The following is a 25,922-nucleotide window of genomic DNA, read 5'->3' on the forward strand; positions in this document are numbered from 1 at the left end:
ATTTTTCCCTGCCTTGGAGGGCTTGTGCCGGCAGCTGGAAGCTTTCCGGGGGTGGGAGATTTTGGGGGTGGGTATGGGCGGGGCCAGAAGGAAGCACCAAGCGGACAGTGTGATCTCTCTTCTCTCTTTTGCGCTCTCTCTCTCTCTCCCTCCCTCCCTCCCTCTCCCCCTCTCTCTCGGTGGCTGCCACTCAGCTACAGTTGTTGCTGGAGGGTTGGCTGACTGTAGCCACCTCCCTGCATTGCTGCTAGCTAAACCCCGGCTCGTCTCGTCTCGTGTCTCTCTCGCTCGCTCGCTCTCTCTCTCTGCTGTAAGAGAGACGTTCCTGGGGCTGGCTGGTGGCGGCTGCACCTCCTGCATGCTGCCTAGACTCCCATGGGCAGGTTTGCTCTCCACCTCTCTCCTCTAAGCGAAGATGTGCCTGTGTTGCATGGCCGAGTGACGTCTATGGCACACGGTAAGTATCAGCAGTTCGGTCACATGCTGGGCCAGTCGGTAGTGCAAGCGGGATAGGAAGGTGGAAGGTAGAGGCAGCTCTGTTTACAGGCCATATGGTACTTTCAGTCCGGCTGGATGTGAGAAGTCGCTGCCTACGGAAGCGTTGTGAGATCGGACCGGTCGGGGAACTCGCCTACACCTGTGCGGGTCCGGTGTGGCTTTTCATTGTGTGTGTCTGTGTGTGTCCCCCCTTTCCTGTTTGAGCAGAGTTTCCAGACTCCGAGGGAGCAGGGACCGCCAGCAGGATGCTCTTCCCCGCTTCTGTCCAGGAGTCTCCGCGTGGTTTGCCCGACACCAGCGACCTGTGCCTTGGATTGCAGTCCCTCAGCCTGCCAGGGTGGGATAGGCCGTGGAGCACCCAGGACACAGATGCTGCAGCCCAGTCAAGCACGCAGTCTGGTAAGGGAATCTGCTGACGCACAGCAACAGTTGCTGGATTGCCTTTTGCAGCTCTCTGTCACTGGTCTTGGTGAAAGATCAGATCCCTGGCCCTTCCCTCCCTCCCTCCCTCCCTCCCTCCTTCCCTCCTTCCTCCCTCCCTCCCTTCCTTCCTTCCTTCCTTCCTTCCTTCCTTCCTTCCTTCCTTCCTTCCTTCCTTCCTTCCTTCCTTCCTTCCTAACCCACCCATATGGAGTCACAACTTTCTAAGTTTGAAGCACTACAGAGAATATGTGGGTTAATATTTGGAAGCAAGTTTTTTTTTCCCAACCACATTTTTGGGGATGGTGCTGCTGCAGGCACATGGATGGTATGCAGACTGTTGTGACGGAGTCGATGGAAATGGGTTGGCGTTTATTTATCCAGCCCTGAACTCCCCAGTGATTCCAGGATGATTTTAGACTGGTTACTCCTGTAGTAAGAGTAGTGTTGTGTGTGTGTTCAGACGGTGGGGGGATATTTTCAGCTGCTTACTGGATGCTCCAGAGCCAAACATTAAAGGGATGAGTGACAATGCTTCTTTAGATCTGGGGTTAGGACTCTTCCTTTTGTGTGCTGTTTGTTTATTATTATTATTTTATGTACTTGTACTTTTAATCTTTGAGAAGATTGTGCTCAATTTTTCCTTAAACCTAAGCTGCCCCTAAAATATGGAACGCTTATACCTGTTCCATACAGGATTAACTTCTCACGTTTGCTAATGCGATGTTTCAAGAAGATGCAACCTTCTTGGTCAAAAGGACTAGGCACCTATTGTGGTGAATGAGTGTGTTGTGCATTAATACCAGATTTTCCAGGATCCGCGATAAAGGTTTGGAACCTATAGTCTTATGGAGGACCTCTCCACATATACATATTGGTAGGATTTTTAATGGCTAGGTCATTACAAGCCCTTATGGCATCCACCTACGAATCCAAATAGGTTTTGAGTGGCTTTGGAGGGGCTAATTAAAACAAACAAACAAACCCCCACTTGTCTGCCTCTTAGATTGCTGAAGCTTCTTGGTATTCATCTGTTGTAACTGGAGTTAAGATTGTCCATCCATTGTAACTGGACTTAAGATCAACTCTTTCATGCTGCCATAGTCTTCCTGCAGCTGTGCAAGGCCATCAAGGATTACATATACGGACAGCTCAAAAGCCAGTAGGGAAGAACCACACCTCATTGTACTTCCTTGTTGCCATTGCTGGCATTAGCCGTCTGGCATTGGCAAATTAAACCGCAGCCTTTCGTCAGATGGCCTCAGGTTGTGGCTGGTGAGGCTCTGAATGACAGTGGCCGGTCTGTAGAAGGCTTTATATAATAGGGCTGCTCTTAGCCGTTCTTGGCATCTCCCGGTTGTTTCAGAAGTATTAGCCTTCCAGTTGTAATCTTTAACTCATTGTCTTGCTGTAGGGTATGCTCATCACACAGGGCTTGGTCCTTCAGACATTTTGAGGTGGGGCAAAACTGGAACTTGCCAACCGTGGGAAGGTATAAAACAATAGGTGATTTTGGAGAGGAGAATAAAAGTTAGTGGTGTTTGGTCAGCAGGATCAAAATGGGATCCTTAACACCATGTCCCATGTGGGTCGAAGAGTTCTTACAGTAGGGAATGGGAAAAACAACAACTCCTAAATAGCATGTAGACAGCACTGAAGGGTTTTTCCAAGAAGAGGAAAAATTCCCAACCCTGTCTGGGGGAAGTTCAGAATAATTTTCTCAGGTTTTCTGTAAGCTTCAGTGCTGGGTGGTGAGCAGGACTTGCGATTTATCCAATTGTCATTTTTGTCTTTGAAGGGGACTTGCTCTGACATCAAATGGACAAATTCCACAGTTGCAGCTGATGGAAAAATAAATTTTATTTTCTGGTTTAAAGGCGTTCATTGTCTGAGACTGTGCTCCAGAGGCATGCTTGCGCTGCAGAAATAGTTGAATGTTCTCTTTCTGTTCCTTTGGCATTTGAATTCTATTATTCCAGCACCATGGCGTGATCTGTATAGTGACCCTGATACTAAATATACTTCCGTGTGAAGAATTATTGGGCACAGGGAATTAATTAACCCTTCACTGCCCCCATTTTTTAGCTCAACCCAACACTTAACATCCTACTCGCTTTAAGAGAAACTAGGCAGACAATTGGGTTAGGAGTAGCACCAGATTTTTCTATTCCATGCTCTTTAAAAACAATACGGAGTCTGGTGGCAAACTCAGAAGCTGAGTTTATATTTGTTCATTCAACTTTATGCTGCATTGTAAGACTGCAGCTTTTGTAGAAACCTCACCCTGATAAGAAAAAAAGTAGGGCTCAGGCATCGAAAGTCCCTGGACAGGATGTGGGAACAAGAGATGTCCAATTCCAACTCTAAATTTTACACTTGGGAATTAGTAGTGGGCTTGTATGGCGTGTGCCAGGTTCTAATTCTGTGTAGATCTGTTTATTTTTCTCCTCCAGCCCCACCCCCATGCAATGACTTTGCAACGGGGTGGGGGTGCAGATGCAATATTTAGGTGGGAACTATCATCCACGGGGAAGAGAGGTTCCTGTGTATTATTGGGCAGAGGGAGAATTCTCTTGGAGAAGGTCGCTCTTCTGGCCAGAAGTCTAGGATGCTGTGTCTGGAGCTAGATTTCAGCAGGCAGCTTCCTTGCTGGGTTTTGATGCAGCAGCTGGCAGAGTGTCTGGCACGAGAACTGCAGCATTGCCTGAGTTTGCTGAGATCCCAGCCCATGGGGGGTAGGGACGACCGCCCTTGCCAAGGAGGGAAAACAGCATCTTCTGACTCTGGGCAATTCGGAAGCTTCTACAATGACTCAGCTGTACCCAGGCCGGAGGGATCTGGCTGGCGAGTGCAAAAAGTTTTGCAGCCGGGTTAAAAATACGATTGCTGATTTGATTGCTGATTTGCACTCTTGGGCTTTTGACTTCGGATGTGCTTGGAATCCAGACAGGCTGTTGTGACTCTTCTAAATCCGAATATGCCTCTCTTGGGTGGGGCTAGCAGGGATTTAAAGATGGAGTTCAAAGGGGGGGGGCTTAAATCTGGGCATATGTAGCCTTGCTGTTTCTCTTGGAGCCCAGTGTTGTGAAAGGGCGCTGGCAGATATCCTGTGGCAGACTGGCAAAGGAGCCCCTTCCCCTGTAAGGCTCTGCAGAAAAGGTGCTCAAAGCGGGCAGCCTGGCACCCACCTGCCAGGGGAGGCTGGTCACCTCAGGAGCAATTTGCATATGCCTCCAACCCTGTCTGGGGGAAGTTCAAAATAATTTTGCCACTGGCTGCAGAAGGTCAAAGGCGGAGACTGATGGAGCAGATTAAAAGCCCCACCCCTCCCCTTTTGGACTAGTAGTGAAGGCACCTGGGTATTGGCAGGGTGATCGTGAGTTCTAGTTCTGCTGTAGGCATGAAATCCAGCTGGGTGACTTTGGGCCAGTCCCTCTCTCTTTCTCTGTCAAACCCACCTTGCATGGTGGTTGTGGGGAAAATAGGAGGGAAGGAGCATTCGATACGTTATCCCTCTTTTGAGTTACTTATAAAAATAATAAATAAATGCAGGATGTAAATAAACAAACATCGTCTCCTGGTTTTACTGTATTGGAAATGATTGCAGGTTGGGCTGTCCACTTCCCACTTCAACGGCTTCTTAAGGATACGGCAAACAATTTGTTCCCAATTTTGTGTTTTCAGTCTGTCTCCTCTACCCCGTGGCAATCTCGTCTCCAGCCAGAAATGTTTAGACAGAAATAATTTCAGATAGAACCACTCTCCTGAGTCAACACATCATAGACGTTTGAAAGCAGACGCTCCTATTTTTGCGGGGAGTATATGTTGTTATATTTTTATACAGATACTCCTTGACTCCTGATTTCACTTTGGATTGGAATTGGGGTCTCTTAAGTGATGAATTTGTTAAACAAGTCATCATATCACTGGACCTGGTTGTGCAGTCATTAGGTGACTCCTGATTCTGCCATTGACCTTAACTTGTTAAAAGCTGGCTGGGATGGCCTCAAATGGTGATCCAGTAATCCCAGGACACTGCAGCCATTATAAATACAGGCCGGTTGCCAAGTGCTCAAATTTTGATCACGTGGCCCTGGGGATAACTGCAACTGTCGGTAAGGATAAGGACCTCAGGTGAAAAAAGCCATACTTTTCAGTGCCATTTTCAAATGGTTGCTAGATTGTAAGTCAAGAACTAAGTGTAGTTAGTATGTGTATGTGTATATCTATCTCTATATCTATCTATCTATATCTATCTATCTATATCTATCTATCTATCATCTATCTATCTATCTATCTATCATATAGATAGATAGATAGATAGATAGATAGATAGATAGATAGATAGATGTCCCCACTTTCTCCTCCTCTTTTCTATTTTATACGTACAAAAATATTAGATGCAGAATTTATCACTAAATAAAATAAGGAGTCCTTTATTTGTAATATATAGTTTGAGCAAGTTGGAAATCCAATCCAGGCTCGTAAATATGCATCGGTGCCAGTCAAAAATTGTGAACCATGCTAATGTGGCATTATTCGCAGAGTTACATTCTTTTCCCAAACTGTCATTTAGTGGAGGGTTGCATCCCTTTTGAAGCTAGGGATGGGATAGATATAGGACAGGCTTTTTTTTAAAACAACAACAACAACTTCTACCTCCTCAATGAGAGACTGAGAGAGACAGTAATTCTCATCTCTGTCAAAACGATTGTTTTTAATTTACTACTTGATTCTGGCATTTCTATGCTGCCACATCTCTCCCAAAGTGACCTCTGGTGAACATTTTGAGTGCTCCTCCGCTTAAAATGATCGTTTGCTTTCTAGTAAGGGGGAAACCCCCCTTTTCTCCCCCCCCCCCTCTTTTTTCTTTTTTGCAATCTGTAGTTCAAAGTACAATGCTCTTGCAAAGGGTGAGGTCCGGGGAGATTAATTGTTATCAGCGGGGATCCCTTCAAGTTCGCTACTGGGTTAACAGACTTAGAAAAACCAATGCAGTTCGTGAATTTCTGCAGTTGGTTACCCTACAGGGAGTTACATTTTCCATTTTCTCCTCCTTTTGACTGCCAGATTTACTCCACGGAGGAGATTTCAGGAGAAGAGCTGAGTCACGAGTGTTAATATATGGGCAATTGGCCTTGGGAGTGGCAGACAGACAAAGCAACAGAAATAAATCAGAAGATAAAAAGACCTGCTTAATTTTATTCCTGGGAGAGGCTGTTCCAGGGTGAACATACTGAAGTGGTAACCCTTGAGACCTCTTCCCGTAATACCGTTTTTGGAAAATCTCCGTTTAAGAGGATTGCTTTGTGTTTCCTTGCAGGTTCATTCTGAAGGATGCCCTGAGTGTTTTCTTAAAAATATTGATTTAAGGGGTCTTCCAAAAACTCTGGCTGTTTAAGGGCTGGACTCCTGGTTGATCTTTGCTTTGTGTGTGGCTGGTCTTCCAGGATATGAAACTGTTTGCTTTTCTGCACCGAGAAATAATTGTTGAATTAATTGCAAGCTGCACTTTGCCCTTGGAGACAAAGAAAACTTTCTTAGGATGCCTTTAAGAGTGGAGATGGAAGGAGTGAAAGGAAGTTAATTTCAAAGCTGTCAGAGAGTTTGCTATGTTGACACAGGGATATACGCCACCTTGCAAGACTTCCCTATCTCTTAGTCCAGTAGAAAGTTCTTTTTTTAACCTGTCTGGGTTTGTTTAGCTCTTCTGTGGCTGGTCATTTGTGCTATAGATGCTTGATATAGGGGCTTCATCACTGGAGGTTTTTAAGAACAGACTATTGAGCAAGGGGATTGGACTAGAAAACCTCCAAGGTCCCTTCCAGTTTTATTCTGATGGAGGTTGCTGATTTCTTCGGGAACCTTTGATTTCAGACTGACTGTAGAGAGTTGTGAATGCAATAAGAAGAATCGGGAAAGACTGTTTCCCTAGGATCAGCATTAAGCAATTCCCTTCTGGAATAAATCAGCTGGCTTATATTAGAGATGCTGTGTTGGGCACTGGCATTCTAGTAATCCTTCCCTGAAGTCGTCTACACAACTCAACTCAGAAAGTCCTGATGCAAAATGTAGTTGGTGCTGCAGAATTCAAAGAATTGGGGATGTGGAATTCTGGGAAAACAAATTTGTATTCTTGGTATCTTTTTTGCAGTAGGATCGCACACACACACCAACACACACCAACCATGGTAACAGGAAAAAAAATAGCCACATTTATATTGGAAAAGATCAGAGTAATTTTAATCTGGAGTGTAAGGTACAGGGTTTGCAAAGAAGGGCAGTTAGAGTGCTATTTCATTTCACCCCCTGCAACGGTTTAGATGCACATTTTAAATTTTCTGATTTAAAAAGCATTAGATTGCTTTTTTATTACCTTGTGGTTTTAAGAGTATAGTTCTTTTTTACAGACTTATCCTTTTTATTATTTTGTTATTGCCAAGTGTCCCAGGAATGTAGTGGAAGAAGGACACTGTAAAATATTACTGTGCAACCAACATGATGGTGAATTTCTGTTCCTAAAACCTAATTTGCCTTTTTTTAAAAAAAAACTTTTTTGATACTTTGGGTGTGTTTTGCCGTTTTTCTTTTGCAACCGGCAAGTACAGTTTTACAATTAATTCAACAACAACAAAAATTAAATCTATGTTTGTTAGATAACAACACACACAAGGGGCGAGGGATCACTGGAAGGATCATATTTCTTTGCAATCATCTGGTCATTAGCACTCTCCCTGAGACCTTGAGGTCACTTGGAGGTTTATTTGTGCCCTCAAGGTCCCTTGAATAGCAGCAAATGGGCGTGGATCCTTCTTGGAACTGCTGAGTCTGTTGTAGACTGGAAATTAGGTGGTATCTTATCCCTTGCTTCTGTGGATCCCTCTTTCATACCAGCTGTCCTCCCTGGCTGCTGCATCCATTCAATGATATAAGGCAGGGGTCTCCAAACTTGGCAACTGTGGACTAAAAAAAAGGGCCCGGATTTAGCTTCTGGATTTATTTTGAAAACATGATTATAAAAGCTACAGGGCCTCTCTTCGTGAAGGCGTTCCACATTTCCATTCTCATAGCAAATCAGAGAGGGATGTCGATAGAAATTCTCCATCATCCAGGTCATGGTTGTCCCAAAGGGGCTTTTTCAAAAGGCAACTGGGCTTTCCTTTGTTTTGTTTTTTTCCTTGAAGACGTTTTGCTTCTCATCCAAGAAGCTTCTTCAGTTCAGTGTCAGAATTCTGGGAGTTGAAGTCCACAGGTCTTAAAAGTCACCAAGATTGGACATCTCTGATCCTAAATTATGACACACAAGTTATGTTGCCCAAGGAAATATTTCAATCGTGGTCAAAAATCTATCCCGGGCAGTTAAAACAAGGGACTTGCAACTTTAAGACACATGGACTTCAACTCCCAGAGTTCTCCAGCCTGCATGGAATTCTGGGAGTTGACATCCATTAAAGTTGCCAAGTTTGGAGACCTCTGATACAAGGTCTCCTTCTATAAGGACTATAAAAGCACCAAGGACTCCTGCTGTGAGCAGGGGGTTGGACTAGAAGACCTCCAAGGTCCCTCCCAGGTCAAGGATTCTACCTTTCCCTAGATGTAGCCTGCAGTTTCTTTAGCTTTAGATCTTAAAGCGCAGCATGTTTCATTAACATCTAAAAATAAACAAACTGCTAATATAGCAGTTGCACAGTAACTTGTCTCCGAAGAATTATTTATCCAAGCCCCTCTCGGGCGCACAGTGTTCCAGCAATCTTTGCACATCTCCTGGGATTCCTGCTGTTTACAGTTGGCTTTCTCTGACCTCAAATACCTGGAAGGGAAATAAATATATATATTGAAAGTTATTCCCTGGGGTCAGTTCAGATTTGTTTGCCACCGTGATCTTAGGCGGCTTCAGAAGTCGGGCAGTTATGAAATAACAGGTCGTCTTCGATCATAATTGAGCACCAGATCTTCGTTGCTAAGCGAAATATTTGTTCAGTGAATTTTGCCTCGTTTTACGACCTTTGGTGCCACCGTTGTAAAGTGAATCGTGGCAGTTGTTAAGCTGGTTAACCCAGTTGTTCAGTGAATCTGGCTTCCCAGTTGACTTGGCTTGTTTGGAAGTCACAAAAGGGGATCGCATGACATCCGGGAACAAGGCAACCGTCATAAATACCAGTCGGTGGCCAATTGTCTGAATGTGGACCCTGGAAATCCTGCAGAGATCATCATTGTGAAAAGCGGTCATAAATCACATTTTTTCCCCAGTGCCGTTGTAACTTTGAACGCTCACGAAATGAACCGCTGTAAGTTGAAGACTTAATCTGGGCCTGAAATCAATTCTCATAGCGATGGCTTAAGAAGAACTCAACCGCTGACATCCTTAATCCATGCTTTGATTCCAGAATAAATAAGAAAAGATGCCCTTGTTTTTTACTGCATGTTGTGTCAAACAGCTTCTGGTCGGCTTGGATCTTTGTCATCTGTTGTCAGCCAAGATCCAAGATCTTCAGCTGGGTGTTTATGAAGACGGTCTCAAATACGAGAAACGCCCGTCGGAAATCTTGAGGGCTAGAAACTTGTCTTTTTTTTTTTTTTTAACAAAACCCTCTGACTCTGTAGAACAGGGTGGCATCTCCTCTCTTCTTTAAGCCCAGCAGGGTGCAAATAATTATGTGTATTATTTGTGTCCTGGAGTATTTTGTGTGTGTGTGTGTCAATGCAACACGCCTGTGTCAACCTTTTTGTTAGAGAAACAGGGATGGGAAATGCCAGCCTCTGTGTGTGTGTGTGTGTGTGTGTGTGTGTTCTCAAGCAAAGCTGCACAAGCGGGCTGTGATACACAGCCTTTAGTGTATGTCTGGTGATTGGTCCATGTGATTGTAGAAAAGGCAGTGGTGTGTAGGAGGGAATGTGTGAGGTGGTTGTTTTTTTTCCCCCAAGAGTGGGAGGGCCGGCTGTAAAAGAGATTTTATGCTTCCAAAGATTTTTTAAGCTGAAGTCGAATAATTCAGGATGGCGGCTTGCGTGTTACAGTGTTACGGGTGACTGCTGAAACCAGTGGTTTGCAATAACTAGGTTTAGACTAACAAGTAAGGAAAATGTAAGATACCAGTGACAGGCCAGACAGGGTGGTGGATGGATATCCTGGGGTTATTAAGACACATACAGATATTCCTTAACTAGAACGCCACTTATCCGAAATAGTATAGATTCTCCAGTTTGAGCAGGAGGCTGGACTAGAAGACCTCAAGGTCCCTTCCAGCTCCTATTCCTATTCTTATTCCTTATTCCTTATTCTCTACTCTATTCTTATTCCTTATTCTATTCTATTCTATTCTGCTCTTATTCCTTATTCTCTACTCTATTCTTCCCTATTCTATTCTACTCTATTCTTATTCCTATTCCTATTCTTATTCCTTATTCTCTACTCTATTCTTATTCCTTATTCTATTCTATTCTATTCTGTTCTGTTCTATATTCTCTTCTCTATTTTCTTCTATTTCTATTTATTTCTACTTCTATTCTATTTTAATTAATTCTATTCTATCTCATCCCCTATTCTCTTCTCTTCTCTTCTCTATTTTCTACTTCTATTCTATTTATTTCTTCTTCTATTCTTTCTCTCTCTTCTCTATTCTCTTCTTTCTATTCTATTCTATTCTGCTCTTATTCCTTATTCTCTACTCTATTCTTCCCTATTCTATTCTACTCTATTCTTATTCCTATTCTTATTCCTTATTCTCTACTCTATTCTTATTCCTTATTCTATTCTATTCTGTTCTATATTCTCTTCTCTATTCTCTTCTATTTCTCTTCTATTTCTATTTATTTCTACTTCTATTCTATTCTAATTAATTCTATTCTATTCTATCCCATCCCCTAATTCTATTCTATTCTATTCTATTCTATTCTATTCTATTCTATTCTATTCTATTCTATTCTATTCTATTCTATTCTATTCTATTCTGCTCTGATTCCTTATTCTCTACTCTATTCTTCCCTATTCTATTCTACGCTATTCTTATTCCTTATTCTATTCTACTGTGCTCTTATTCCTTATTCTCTGTTCTATTCTATATTTCTATATTTTCTATTTCTATTCTATCGACAACCACAGTTGAGCCAAACATATCCATTGCTGAGCAAGGCAGTTGTAAAATCAGTTCTGCCCCATTTTATGACATTTTTTTTGCCACTGTTGCTAAGCAAATCACTGCAGTTTTGCTAAGCGATCCTGGCTTCCCCCATTGATGGAAGTCAGCCAGGAAGGTTGCAGATAGCGATCACGTGATCGCGGAACAGAGCATCCATCATAAATACCTGTCAGGTGCCTGGGTTTTGATCATGTGACCTTGGAGATGCAGCAACCGTCACAAGAATGAAAAACGGCCATAAGTCGCTTTTTCAGTGTCATAACTTGAACGGCCATTAAACAAAGACTTGTAAAGTGAAGGATTTCTTGCATACCCGCGTTTGCATTTTTAGCATTTTGAGAACCGGCTTAGAGGGCTGATGAAATTCAACCAGCCAAAATGGAGGCAAGTTTAAGGCGATGAAAAATGAAGATTTTTTTTTTTTTTAACTTCTCCAAGAATGGTGATGGGCCTGTGAATTTGTTTAGAGGGAAGACACCTGACTGGGGAATTCTGGGAGTTGAAGTCCAGATGTCTGAAAGCTGCCAAGGTTTGAAAATTAAATATTGGCAGTCCCAAAGGTGCTTTTTTTTTTTTTTTTCAAGAGGCAACTGGACTTTCTGGTTTTTCTCTGAAGGCATTTCGCTTCTCATCCAGGAAGCTTCTTCAACTCTGGCTGGATGGTGGGGAATGGAAGGATTTCCTCAGGTTGACACAGATAAAAAAAACCACCTCCGAGTGGCCTCAACGGCTCTCTAAAAGAACGCAAATAACCAGCTGTCTGCAAGGAATATAAATCCTTCCATTCCCCACCATCCAATCAGAACTGAAGAAGCTTCTTGGATGAGAAGCGAAACGTCTTCAAAGAAAAAGAAGAAAACCCAACTACCTATTGGGGGAAAACAGCACCTTTGTGACAACCATGACCTGGAGGACTGAGAATCTCCCTAGATAAAATATTGGAAGCACTTCTGCTTCCTAGCACTGGTGGATGCAGCCCCCATAATGGATTTCTTCCTTTGGATTCTTCTTTCTCCCCCCCCCCCCAAAACACACACACACACACACACACACACACACACAAAAGACGACTGAGTTTGAAGGAAGCTGACATTAGGTGCCGCTCTAGGAACTCTTCGCTCACCACCTTTTCTGTCCTGCTTTGCAGTTCTCAACATGCTCAGCCATCCTTTCGGGAAGCCGTCGCTGGGCTTCCTGCCACTCAATCCCATCGGCTCAGAGCTGAGCGAGAACCTTGCGACTCCCACCTTGAGGGCCTCCCGCTTGGACAGCAGCCGTTCCCTTCTCTATTCTCGTTCCAGCAGCCCCTCCGACTCCGACACCAGTGGATTCAGCTCTGGATCTGACCACCTTTCAGATCTGATCGTAAGAAATCGTGGATGTTCTTTTTTCTCGTGTGGTTTTGGAGATGGGAAGGAAGTTAGAACTTCTCGAGTTGCGCTTAAACCTGCTTTAATTAATTAAGTAAATGTAAAAAACTGTATAGGGCCGCCCAACTCACTCATAGGGACACTGGGCGGCTTGCAGAAGTAAAAAACCCAAATGTAAAACCTGACAAACCCCCATCCCTCTGGTGACCACAATCATACATACCGCTTGATGGGCTCCATATCAAAACCAGGTCTTCAGGCCTTTCCAAAGAGTGTCAAGGTCTTACCTCTGTAGGGATGATGTTCCACAGGTGGGACCATGGAGAAGGCCCGTCTTCTTGCTCCCACTAGATGGACCTCCATTCTGGTGGGTTGGATAGATGTAACCCAGAAGGATAGTCCTTTAAATCCAACCTCCAATCCTCTCCAACCTTGGCCACTTTAAGACTTGTGGACTTCTGGCTGGCTGAGGAACTCTGGGAGTTGAAGTCCACAAGTCTTAAAAGTTGGCAAGGTTGGAGACCCCCTGCTTTAAACAACCTGACCCCAAGCTGTGTTTTAAAGGTGACAACCAGCATTTCGCATTGGACCTGGAAGTAAATCAACAATCCGTGTAGGAGAGGTGTCACACATACACATCCAGACCGCACAAAAACCATGTGAGCCACACGTCACACCTTGGACCCATTGAAGACTGAATGTAGCGGGAGTTTAATTCTTGCATTGGTGTGAGGCTGGGCGTGTGGTTGCCTTTCCAGTATCTTCCCAAATGTGAATTATTAAATTTTTTTCACGGTACGTCTTTTGGCAGTCAAGTCTCCGTATCTCACCTCTGCCGTTCCTGCCTGTCGGCGGCATCACCAGAGATTCCTTGAATGGAGCAGGATCTCACCTGGATCAAGAGCAGGCTGCCTTGGCTGCTCTTACCTCCTCCACCCCAGCCACCTTGTCCAAGCAGTGGCCTAGGGCCACTTCCTGGCCATCCTGGAACATCACCGATTCTCCAGACGACCCCTTCAGCATCGAAAGAGAAGCCAGGCTCCACAAGCAAGCCGCAGGTGAGCCCAACCTGGTCTGTGTGAGGGTAACCAGAGAGGCCAGGTAAGAATTCCACCACTGTCCCATATCCCACCTCATAGGTGAAACTTCTTTGTGGCTTTTGTCTTCAGCTATGAACGAAGCAACCTGCACTTGGAGTGGGCAGCTCCCACCTCGAAACTACAAAAACCCCGTTTACTCCTGCAAGGTGTTTTTAGGAGGTGTTCCCTGGGACATCACAGAAGGTGAGTTCCTGATGACTCTTGCACGCGCCTTTCTTTAAAAAAAAAAAAAAAAACCTATTCGGGTGTGGTGTCAAAGACATGCAATGATATAGTTCTTGACTTTTGGCTTTTCCAAGATGAGGCAGGTGCCCGAATGTTTCTCAGTGGCCAAGAAGTAGCATTCTCAACATTGAGAATGTCTCATGCTGCAGTATTGCAAACCTGGCCATTTTTAAAAAGTGGAGATGCTTTCGTGGTTTTTAAATTTAGCAAACGCACTTGGACTTATATACCGCTTCCCAGGGCTTTTACAGCCTTCTCTAAGCGGTTTACAGAGTCAGCCTGTTGCCCCCAACAGTCTGGGTCCTCATTTTACCCACCTTGGAAGGATGGAAGGCCGAGTCAACCTTGAGCCGGTGAGAATTGAACTCACGGCAGTGGGCAGAGTGAGCCTGCAATATTGCATTCTAACTACTGGGAGAGAGGGAGGGTGAAAGGAAGGGAAGGAAGGAAGGAAGATAGCAATAGCCTTTAGATTGCTATACTGCTTCACAGTGTTTTTACAGCCCTCTCTAACCAGTTTACAGAGTCAGCCTCTTGCCCCCCAACAATCTGGGTCCTCCTTTTACCCACCTCAGTAAAGGATAGAAGGCGGAGTCAACCTTTAGCCTGGTGGGATTGGAAACTGCCAAATTGCAGGCAGCTGGCAGTCAGCAGAAGTCGCCTGCAGTACTGCACTTTAACCACTGCACCACCGTGGCTCTTTTTAATTAAAAGACCAGTGAGGGTCACCGAACCCTCAGGAGTTAAGACCTTGAAGCAGGGGTCTCCAAACCTTTGGCAACTTTAGAGCTGGAAACGACTAGCACGCCTGGGCGAGTGGAAGCTTTACCTTTGCTTTCCTGTATTAGCTACCTGCCGTCGCTGGGGCAAGGGGGTAGAAGCGGCCTTCCCCTAGCCTACCTCACGGGTTAGAGGGGGGCAGACGGAGTTGTGTTGGTGTCCCTCCTCTCTTAACAAAGCCCGTCTCTTCTTTGCAGCGGGTCTGATCAGCAGCTTCCGCGTGTTTGGCTCGCTGAGAGTGGAGTGGCCTGGTAAGGATAGCAAGCATCCCCGCTGCCCTCCGAAAGGTAATATGCCTAAAGGTAATATAGACATGGTAGGAATTCTTTTTATCCATGCTTCGTATAGACCACTGAGGGCTCCTGGGCATGAGTGCATGCTGGTGACGGACAAGGACAACACCCGTAAGTGGGTGGCTGCCTCGTGGTGCACAGGTGCTTCCTTTTCACCCTCTTCTCCACCTTTGCCAGGGGAAAACTGCACACCTGAAGCTATTCAGGGCTGAGGACAGCAGGACTTTGGGGCTGGGAGAGAGGGACCCCAGGTGCCCTCAATAGTTGTCCCCTTTACCTGCATCAGGGCCACGTTATCCTAGAATCCTAGGTTGGAAGGCACCTTGGTGGCTTCCTGGTCCGGCTCCCAAGGACTATAGAAGAACTGAGCTTGGAGAAGGAAGAAGGAGAGGGTAGGGCTTGTAGAAAAAAGAAGCAGGCAGCCCCGAGAAAGAAGTGTGAGGAGGAAACTCAAGTCCCCATGTCTTAATTCTATTCAGTATAGCAACAACAAGAGTAATAGCACTTATACCACTTCGTAGCGCTTCACAGGCCTCTCTCTTAAGCAGTTTACAGAGCACCTTGGAAGGATGGAAGGCTGAGTCAACCTTTGAGCCAGTCAGGATTGAACTCCTGGCAGCGAGCCGAATTGGCCTGCCTTCTTAACCACTGCGCCGCCACAATTCATGGTATAAAATGGGACGGAGAGAAAGAAACTTGGAGAGGCTTTCGGGATTCCATTTTTCTAGTCAAGAATACTCCTGGGAATCCTGTTGCTTGACCTGGCTTGCTTTTGGAAGGGTTCTTCACATCCACTTTGAAAGCCTGTTCAAGTTTCCCTCTGTCCTGTCTTGAGCCCTGAACAAAAAAAAAAACCAAGGTGTGGTGGTCAATTGCTTTCCCACACTTCTCTCCATCACAGGATCTTTTCGGTAACTCCCTTCTTTACCTGTTCATACCTTCCTTCTACACTGCTTTGCAAACCCTCCTGTCCAGAGCAAGAATCCCGAGACCATTCCAGACAGATAGCCAGTCTTGACTTGGAAAACCTCCAGTGATGCATCTGGGACAGTTCCATAAAAAAAATCTTTTCTTTTGTCAAAAGGGTCCGCCCCCCCCCTGCTCCCCTTGGTTTTACTCAAGCTACAAAGAGACACCTTAGTATGGTATAGATCAGTATTTCTCAACCAACCTTGGCAGGACTAAAACTCACGGTCTTCTGGTTTTCTACCCTGGTGCCTTAACCACTCGACTAAGTAGAATATGCTTGTTAATATTGTGCTTCCTCCTATTATTGGATGTGAGAGTTGTTACTGAATATTCCCCAAAGAGTTGAAGTGGTTGGGTCTCTCCGATACAACAAAGCACTTCTTAATATTAATTAATCTTACGATGTGTTGGAAGAGAACACGTGTGTTCTGCAGTCTTTAAGGTCTTAATTCTCTCTCTCTCTCTCTCTCAACCGTAGGTTATGCCTACCTGGTGTTTGAATCTGAGAAGTCTGTACGTGCCTTGCTCCAAAATTGCTCCCGAGATATGCTGAGCCCCAATGGCCTAAGTGAATACTACTTCAAGATGTCCAGCCGTAGAATGAGGTGCAAGGAGGTGAGTGGAACCGCCTGGCCTCTACTCCAAGGTGCACATGAACGTAGCAGGTTAAAAGTCCATTGCAAAGGTTGCACACGAACACATCCGCAACAACGCACATGGCTCGTTCTCATTTAGTGGCTGCCTCATTTAACAACCTTTCACAGTTACAAAAGTGATGAAAAAGTGACTTTACTACCAATCTTCGTACTGGTAGTCCTTGACTTACAACGCTTCATTTCATGACTGTTCAAAGTTACAATGGGACTGAAAAAAGGGACTATGACCTTGTTTTGTTTGCACTTAATGACCGCTTGTAGCATCCCTGTGGTCACCTGATTAAAATTCAGGCAATTGGCAACTGGAATGTCCTTACGACAGTTGCAGTGTCCCAAGGTCATATAATCCCCTTGTGCAACCTTTTTGAATTCGAATTCTTTATTGTCATTGTACGTATATACACAGTATACATACACCGAAATTCACATAACACCCAGAGACCAGACTCAACATGCACGCACACATGATAATCCCCAAACACACACACACACCCGCCAAAATTCCCCGCCTCCTAAAAACACACACACATCCACACTACAGACCAAGTAGTACTGCCCAACAGCTCACTGATGGTGGCCCTTAAGTTCATTGTCAAGTGCAATTATAGCTCTGGGATAAAAACTGTTCAGGAAACGTGTGGTAAAAATTTTAATTGTTCTGCATTTTCTGCCACAAGGCAACAGTTCACAAAGATTGTGAGCAGGATGGGAAGAGTCTCTGAGAATGTGGTGCAACTTCCTCAAACAGTGAGATGTGAAGATGTCGTCCAGGGCTGGTAGCTGGAGCCTGATGATATTCCAGGCAGATTTAAATGATTTTGACAAGCAAAGTCAATGGGGAAACCAGATTTCATTGAACAACTGTGCTACTAACTTAACAACTATTGCAATTTGCTTAACAGCTGCAGGAAGACAAGTCGTAAAATGGGGCAAAACTCATTTAACAGAAATTTTGGGCTCATTTCTGATCGTAAGTTGAGGACTACCTGCAATTATGACATTTGCAAGTCTGCAAAGCAGAGGGGGAAGTTGAAGTGAAATTGTGAAATCCTGAGCTTCGCTTTGTTGCATGCTTTAAACATGGAACTCTGCCTCTTGCGAGTATTCTTTGGTGTTTAAAACCTGGGCAGATACAAGTACTGATGCCAAGCAGTGTCTGCAGACAAAGAGGCATTATTTGTGCCCACAGGGACTGGTCAAGCCTCAGATGGCATTTATAGGGGTCAAGTCTAGCAGACAACAGGATATTCGGGATTAGTTTTTGCAGCTCAAATGAGGACGGAGTTACAGGGGAAAGATGCTGGCTGGGGAATTCTGGGAATTGAAGTCGAGAGCTACCTCGACGCTTGGTGTGTAAAGGACAGGGTGGGATTTGTGCAGATGTCTTGAACGGCACTAACCATTGGGCCTGCAGGTGCAAGTGATCCCCTGGGTCTTGGCCGATAGCAACTTCGTGCGCAGCCCAACTCAGAGGCTGGACCCTGGGAAGACGGTCTTCGTGGGAGCCCTTCACGGGATGATGAATGCAGAGGCCCTGGCGGGAATCCTTAACGATCTGTTTGGCGGGGTTGTCTATGCAGGTATTGACACAGACAAGCACAAGTATCCCATTGGTAAGTAAAAGCCGGTCCTCGGGGCCTTCGGTGGGGGTGGCATCTGGGGCTTTGTGGAACACCAGTGGCATTCCCCACATAGGAAGTCGAGGGAAGAAGAAGTAGAGACTCTGATGGCCTTGATTTCACTGTTGGGCTGTGGTGAGCCACGGGTGGGAGAGAAGGGGCTGCCTAGAGGTCACTTTAATTGAACTGAAGCTGGATGAGTTTGCTAAGAACCGTGGTTGCACAGCCGTCAGAATGTGGTGTCGCAGGTTAATTCTGCAGATTGCCAGCAGTTCAATCCAGAGTGTCTGTCTGTCTGTCTGTCTATCTATCTATATCTATCTATCTATCTATCACTTCCCCCAACGCCCGGCCCCCCCCCCCCCCCCCCCCCCCCCCCCCCCCCCCCCCCCCCCCCCCCCCCCCCCCCCCCCCCCCCCCCCCCCCCCCCCCCCCCCCCCCCCCCCCCCCCCCCCTCTTTTATTTTATCATTTTCTATTTCTGTCTATTCTCTCTCTGTCTCTGTCTCTATTATCTATATCAGCTGTGGTCGCGCAGTGGTTAGAATGTAGCATTGCAGGCTAATTTTGTTGATTACCAGTAGTTCGATCCTGACCGGCTCAAGGTTGGCTCAGCCTTCCATCCTTCCGAGGTCGATAAAATGAGGACCCAGATTGTTGAGGGTGATAGGCTGACTCTGTAAACCGAGTGCTGTAAAGCATTATGTAGCAGTATGTAAGTCTGTGCTATCGCTATTTTCTAGTTGATCTTTGCCAATTCTTGGCAACTGGGAAGAATTAAAAACTGGTTTTCCTCCCCGTCCCCGGTACATGTTGCACTGGACATTTTGAATGTTATTAAAAATGGACAAAATCTGTTTTCAGTTCAGGTTGACTTGGCAATATTTTTACCTATACATCTGTTGTCTTCCTGAATTAATCCTTGGTTATTAAGATCAAAATGTATTTCAACAGGACCAAAAAGAGCCAGCTGAGAAGTGTGAAATTTTATTAATGTTCAAGTTCCAATCTAAATCTTAATCTCAGAGGTGCAATAAGGACATTTCGTACAGAAATAAGCAACGGTTCAGGTTCCTGAAACAAACATTTTTTTTTTTGTATTGTCATTCTGTCCAATCTGGGTTGAGACCGATACTGCTCAGAATAATCCCACTCTTCCTTCTCTCGCCCCAGTAGGGTAGACCTTGTAGTAAGTCACGTGCATGCTTGACTCATAAAGCTTTGTTATTGATCTGGTGCTCAGTCTTATTGTACTGATCAACTGATTTATTTGCAGGGTCTGGACGTGTCACCTTTAACAACCAGCGTAGCTATCTGAAAGCAGTCAGTGCTGCATTTGTGGAGATCAAAACAACAAAGTTTACAAAAAAGGTATTGAGCCTCCAAGTCATATGCTTCGTAGTGCAGAGACGCCCAAATTTGCATCGTGGCAAGTCCCTCTGTAAAGTCAAGAGTAGAGATTCTGGTTGGAATAAAAGATTTATTGGTTTAGTTTCTATAAGCCGCCCACCTCAAACAAGAGACACTCCGGGTGTTGAAACCAAACAATTACAAACAGTTACAAAATTAATGCAAGACACACGGAGACTGTGGGTACTAAAACTTGTCAGACTTTGCATTCCCCAAGTACCAAAAGAAACAATCAGCAACAAGAATGCATGATCTACTCTGAATGTTTCATAGGGAGTTCTGGGCGAAGGGACCATTTGTGGTTTTCCCCTTGGGGCGATTTTGCAGATCATTTCCCAAAGCAGCAGTCGAAGCATCCCTTATTTTGTTGAATTAACCAACCGGGGTGGGGTGGGGAACATGGGCCGGTCCTGGAGGCTGAGGAAGGCTCGGACGAGGACTCTGAGATGGGGCCAGGGCAGGCTGGCAGTTGTCAGCTGCCTTCGGAGTTAGACAGCAGTAAGGTGGGGGAGCAGCTGGAGGTGGTTCCCAGCCTGCGCATAGCTGCCAAAAGAAAAGAACAATTACGAACTAAGGGTCGTCATGCAAGTAAAGCCACAGGTGGACGGTGAATGGCCCCTCCCATAGGGATTAAAAGAGGAGGGGGCTTTTGCAGGAAACAATATTCACTGCAGCAGTGTCTTGTCTGTGCCTCTCAGAGACTCTGCTGAGTCCTTCCTTGTCAGCACTGTGTTTGGAAATACTTACTTGGCAGCTCTCCGAGCTAGAATAAGGTCTGTGGTCCTTATTACACCCTTGAATGACTGTTTGCCAGGCCTTTGGCTGAAAGTGAATGCAAGAAATTCACCTTTGTTTAATAAAAGGGGTTTTTCCAGGGACAAAGAGTCTGCTTAGTGCTTTTTGGAGAAGCCTCGTAGGTCAGAACGCTTACACCCAAAGGGATGAATTTCCTTTTCTCTCTCTACAGGTTCAGATTGATCCGTATCTAGAAGATGCCATGTGTCAGATTTGCGGATCTCAGCCAGGTCCTTTCTTCTGTAGAGATCAGGTATTCGCTCCTATTTTCATCCTTGGTCTTTTTATTGTTGTTCTGCTACAGCAGGGGTAGGGAAACTTGGCTCTTTTATCACTTACGGACTTCAACTCCCAGAATTCCTGAGTGATGAGTCATAAAAGGTTCCCCATCCCTGGCCTAGTGGTTTTTCAGTTGTGGGGAAAATCAATTTTTGACTCGAATGGGACTGTTTAATATTATATATGTCCTACATTTGTATATTAAACAGTCCCATTCGAGTCAAAAATTGATTTCCCCCACAACTGAAAAACCACTAGGCCAGGGATGGGGAAACATATATTGTCAGCGCGTTGTTGTATTAAAGAGTCTGGCATGTTATCTGCTTTCAGCATAAGAGTAGGGCTTTAGTTACAAGGTGGCTTACAGACCTTCTCGTGATCTTCTCGGTCCCACCTAGATGTGCTTCAAATACTTCTGTCGCACTTGCTGGCACTTGAAGCATTCCATGGAAATCCTACACCACCACCGTCCATTGATGCGTAACCAGAAGAACCGTGACGCCAGCTAGAGCAGCGCCAGCGAGCTGCTCCTCCTCTTCCCTTGACTTAAGAGGAGAGAGAGAGAGACCAACCGATCCTAGTTGGTGCCACACCCAGGCTGAGGGAGATGCCCGTCGGAAGGACTTAACGGGGAAACCTTTGCCTTCACATTTGCACTTGCTGGTCTTTCTTTGTTTCTGCACTAATGCACAGTGAAGTTCTCTCTTTTTATTTATTTTTTTGGTCGGGGGTTTGTTTGAGGGTTTTTTTTTTTTTTGAGAGGGGAGGCCCCCTCAAAACAATTCTGCAGTTCCCAGACTTTGGTCCCTTGCTTGCTGAGGGGAAAAGCACCAAGGGACCATAGGTTGAGAAGGTATTGAACGCAGATGCCTTCAGATTTCTTATTTATCAAGGGCCCTTTTTTACATTTCTTGCAATACTGATGGTGGAATGCATAATAATGCAGTTCTCATTGGCTCCAGTTTGTTTGCAGTTGCCATACAGTGCCTTTCCATTCGTTTAACCTTCCCTCCCTCCCTCCCTTCCCTCCCTCCCTCCTTCCCCATCTGAACGGAATAAACTGGATGTTCAGCTGGTGTTTTTTACTGTAACAACAAGGAGACTGTTCTTCTTCACTTGAAACCAAAATCATATTTCATATTTTATGCGCCAGGATTTTTACCAGTTCCTTTTTACACTCTTGAAAATGGTTTTTAAGCCGTTTGAGACGAGATTTTTTTCTTTCCTGGCAGCTTTTAACATCCTTGCAACTTATTTCTGGGAGCTGTTAGTTTAAAAAAAAAAAAAAGAAGAAAAAAATAATAATAATAATAATAATTCCCAGTTGTGAATAGCAGTATTTGCAACCCAAGAAAGGAGGACAGGATAATTTGGATTTTGAAACCGGACCGGATAAATGGATCTTTGATCTGCTGTATATAGTTCGTTGCACTTTTAAGTTGCACTTATAAAAGGGGGCTTGACAAAAGGTTTTTAATCACAAAAGTCACAAAGGCTTCAATTTTCTTTCCTTTTTAATATCTGAGCAGAGGTAAGGGCTGCGCTGGGTCGGGCCAGCAAAGGTTTTACAAGGACCCCTTTTCTGTTTTAGAGGGACGGGAGGCCCCCTCCGGAGCAGCCCCCCTGATTGCGCTGGGAATTGAAGTTTAGATTTTGTTTCATTTTTGGTCCTTTTTCCCCCCGTCTCTTGGAAAGCTGTGTGCCAAAGAACGAATGTTCTAAGTTCTCCCTTTTTCCTGCTGAGCTCATGTTGCATAATTCCAGCTGCTCTTTGTGGGGTTGTTGTGAAGCAGTATGTGAAGTCTACCTCATTGTAGCATATGCGGGCAAGACTGCATTCTCCTACAATTGTGTGGAGTAAGCTGTGATGTAGTTCTTGGCACATAATAAAAACACGTTGCAGCAGAACCTCAGGCTTGTGGTGTGTTTTTTTTTCAGAGCTGGGGGGCTGAAAGACTGGGGAATCTGAAGGTTGCCGTCTGTGTACAGATTATCCTCAATTGACGACTGTAATCGAACCCAAAATCTCTGTTGCTGAGACACAAAAGGCGCCTTTTCAGGAGGCAACTGGATTTTCTCATTTTTCTTTTTCTTTTGAAGACATTTCACTTCTCATCCAAGAAGCTTCTTCAGCTCTGACAGGATGGTGGGGAAGGGAAGGATTCATGTTCCTGGCAGACAACTGGTCATTTGCATCCTTTTAGAGGGTTGTTGAGGCCACTTGGAGATTTATCTGTGTTCTCAGGATTACCAGCAAATGACCAGCTGTATAGACAATATAGAGAGGGAAAGAAACACTGGATTGCTGAAGGCACAGGTCTGCCAAAGATTCCAAATTTGGTTTGTTGAAATACCATAAAATATAGGGAGTTTACTGTCACCGTGGCCTTGCTGGTACAAACAAAACACACAAGTCAAAATGCATACACACACCAGTTGTATCATCCAATTACTTTTTCCTCTATTCGGACACAATTGGGAATGGGTCCTGTTTTCTGTGGGATCATTTCATTTAAAAGCGGATGGGAATGGTGAAAGGAACCAGTTGGGCCTTTGTGGGGATAAATTTAGAGCTAAAAAGCAAAGAACTTTACAAGCAGGCAGCCGAGTTTGCCCACAGCGGAATGCGGATATCTCGGACTGGAATGGAGTTACCTTAAGAGGTGAGTGGCTGGCACGCTCCACTCAAACATCTGCAGAGGAACCTTGTATAATTTTGCTCGTGGTGAAAATCAAATTGCAATAACAGTTCCTGAAGCAGAATTAGGTTAAGAAATATGAAATATAAATTAATTTCCACATCCAGCCCACTTGGCTTCTCTTACTATCTTTGTCCTGTCTGTCTAGCCACAATTAGAATTCCCATTTCTAAGCAAGGAGATTTAAGTGAAGCTCGTCCCATTTTATGACCCCTTTTGCCCTGATTGGTAAGCAAATCACGTCATTAAGCAAATCCAGCTTCCCCTGAATGCTTTTGTCAAACCAATGGGGAAGTTTGCAAATTGCAATCACGTGACTCCAGGGCTCTGCAATTGTCTTAAATGACAGTTGCCAAGCACCCAAATCTTGACATGACTAGGAATTGTAAGTGCAAAGACTGGTTGTAAGTAACTTTTTCTGTGCTGTTGTAACTTTGGTCATTAAACACATGATTGTAAGTTGACTAGCTGTATTAAGGCAGATGTCTGTTTTTCAGATTTTTTTTCAACATGGTCTGAAAAGGAATAGAATAGAACAAGAGAATAGAATAGAAGTTGGAAGGGACCTTGGAGGTCTTCTAGTCCAACCTGCTTAGGCAGCAAACCCTATACCATTTCAGACAAATGATTCTCTTAAAAACTTAGTGTTGGAACATCCACAACTTCTGGAGGCAAGTTATTCCACTGATTGTTCTAACTCAGAAAAAGTCACTGTGAGTTGGGCAGCCAAATAAATTTGTTTAATAAAACCAAATCATCTGGTGGCAAAAAAGTGTCCTCGTTAGTACGCCTAAACCTTTCTCAGAAGGCCATGCAAACTCAAAATGGCAGCTTTTTTAAAAAAATGCAATTATCTACTTTTTTTGAAGAGGTATCGCTACATTTCCATCAGAAGAACAGGTAAGTCATGGATGAAATCACCTAACACCAGAATCCCACAATAAGGAACCTAGAGATAATTCCAATGGAAATAGTATGGAGGTTATGAGTGCTCAAATCCGGGGTCTCCAACCTTGGCGACTTGTGGACTTCAACTCCCAGAATTCCTCAGCCAGCTTTGCTTTGCTGGCTGTGGAATTCTGGGAGTTGAAGTCCACAAATTGCCAAGGTTGGAGACCCCTGGCCTAAACCATAATTCCAAGGATCCAGTGATTTTCCCGGAAGAGTTATTTTCTTTGAGACTTTCCCTGATCCATTTTGTCAAGAGAGCTGTGAAAACCTGGCTCTGGACCAGGGTGTTAGGAAAGCCCTTGTGTTTACTAATTACATATAGCCCTTGGCCTAAGACCACAGTTGAGCCTAAAATATCTTGTTGACATTTGTTAAGTGAATTTTGCCCCATTGTATGACTTCTTGGCTGTTAAGTGAATCACTGCAGTTAATTAATCAGTAATCCAGGTTGGGGATGTTGGAAAGGTCATAACCGAAAAACTATCAAGTCACATTTTTCAGGGCTGTTGTAACTAGTCAGTAAACAAACTGTTTGTAAGTTGATTACTTGCATTAATATTTTTCACGCTTGTAAGCTGCCCAAAGTGGTGCATAAATCTGTGGCCATAAACAAACAAAAAAAATCAAAATTATAAGTAAATAATCGGTTCGCCCATTATTTCAACATTCCAATTAGAGCATTTAATGCACCTTTCAAATTTGAATGAACTAAATATAGTCTATATATATATATATATATAAAATATTTTAAGGTATCTTTGATTTTGGGGTGAATTAAATACAATTTGGCTTTATGGCTAAACAGAACAGCCTATAGCCTGTGCATGAAAATGATCTGGGTGTTTAGACTTCACTTGCGATAATAGTTTGAAAGCGCCCCCAGGGGAATATCCTTTATTTCTGTGGCATCGGTATATATCTTTTTCTCAAACCAAATTGCTGTCCTCTTGATGCAGTTCGATCGATACATTCGCTCAGCCTTTGGTTAAGATCAAATGTCGAGAGCAGAGCAGTGTTTATTGTGTTGACACACAGGCAAGGCTAATGCAATTGGCTGTAATTGTGTTTTTTTTCAGCCTAAGCACGAGTTGCATTGTCACTTCTTGGCTGTGGGAAATCCTGTTCATTTCAAGACTTCCATAACTGCATAACTTTCACAGCTTTGCAGAAATGTCAGTTTAAAAAAAATGAGCTCTTCATAGATTTCACATAATATTAAAGTCTCATTTTCTTCCTGCAAATTTATTTATTAATCAAATTTATATAGTGGCCCATCTCCCCCTCAATGGGGACTCTGGATGGTGGACAACAATAAATAAAACAGTTGATATAAAACAAGCAAAAACCTTTAAAATCACAATAATTCCTTTTCTTTCCTGAGCTCAATGGGAAAAAATGTAGAAGAAATATTTTTATAGATTTAAATTTCTCCTATCTGTATCGTTCTTCCATTAAAGAAAAGGCTGTCACAGGGAAAACATTATAAATTATTTGGGGAAGGAACTCCAATATTGAGGGGAAAATATTAAAAAAAAAATGAGTTGGAGAACTGAACCAGACATAATTTTTAAAAAAGCAGGATACATTTTCTTTAGTAACCCAACACAGTCGTATTTCTGGACTGTTGTCACACTTGGATATTCTATTTTTACTAACAATAATCGTGTTAAGTTTTTCTTGTCTAAAACTTCTTCACCATGAAAATATATCTTACATACAG

At 44.1% G+C, this 25,922-nt stretch overlaps 1 protein-coding gene across 4 annotated transcripts; it reads left to right on the forward strand.

Moving 5' to 3' along the window:
• The first annotated feature begins 201 nt into the window (after positions 1-201).
• Positions 202-22,460, forward strand: CPEB1 (cytoplasmic polyadenylation element binding protein 1). Of its 4 annotated transcripts, XM_087972719.1 has the most exons (12): positions 202-275; positions 320-457; positions 706-897; positions 12,205-12,422; positions 13,239-13,485; positions 13,567-13,710; positions 14,730-14,834; positions 16,273-16,409; positions 17,865-18,063; positions 19,345-19,439; positions 20,446-20,526; positions 20,951-22,460. In XM_087972719.1, exons 2-12 carry the CDS (start codon positions 376-378, stop codon positions 21,059-21,061), a joined length of 1,611 nt encoding a protein of 536 aa, XP_087828845.1. In that variant the 5' UTR covers positions 202-275; positions 320-375; the 3' UTR covers positions 21,062-22,460. The 4 variants fall into 4 exon arrangements, with proteins under 4 accessions (XP_087828845.1, XP_087828846.1, XP_026539859.2 ...); XM_087972720.1 differs by lacking the exon at positions 202-275 and having other exon boundaries at positions 14,730-14,819; XM_026684074.2 differs by lacking the exon at positions 202-275 and having other exon boundaries at positions 13,597-13,710.
• Positions 22,461-25,922: the final 3,462 nt, after the last annotated feature.

This window comes from Notechis scutatus, chromosome 11 (assembly GCF_049901735.1).
Source record: "Notechis scutatus isolate UNSWTSFEM ecotype Mainland chromosome 11, rNotScu1.2, whole genome shotgun sequence".
NCBI classification, from domain to species: Eukaryota; Metazoa; Chordata; class Lepidosauria; order Squamata; family Elapidae; genus Notechis; species Notechis scutatus.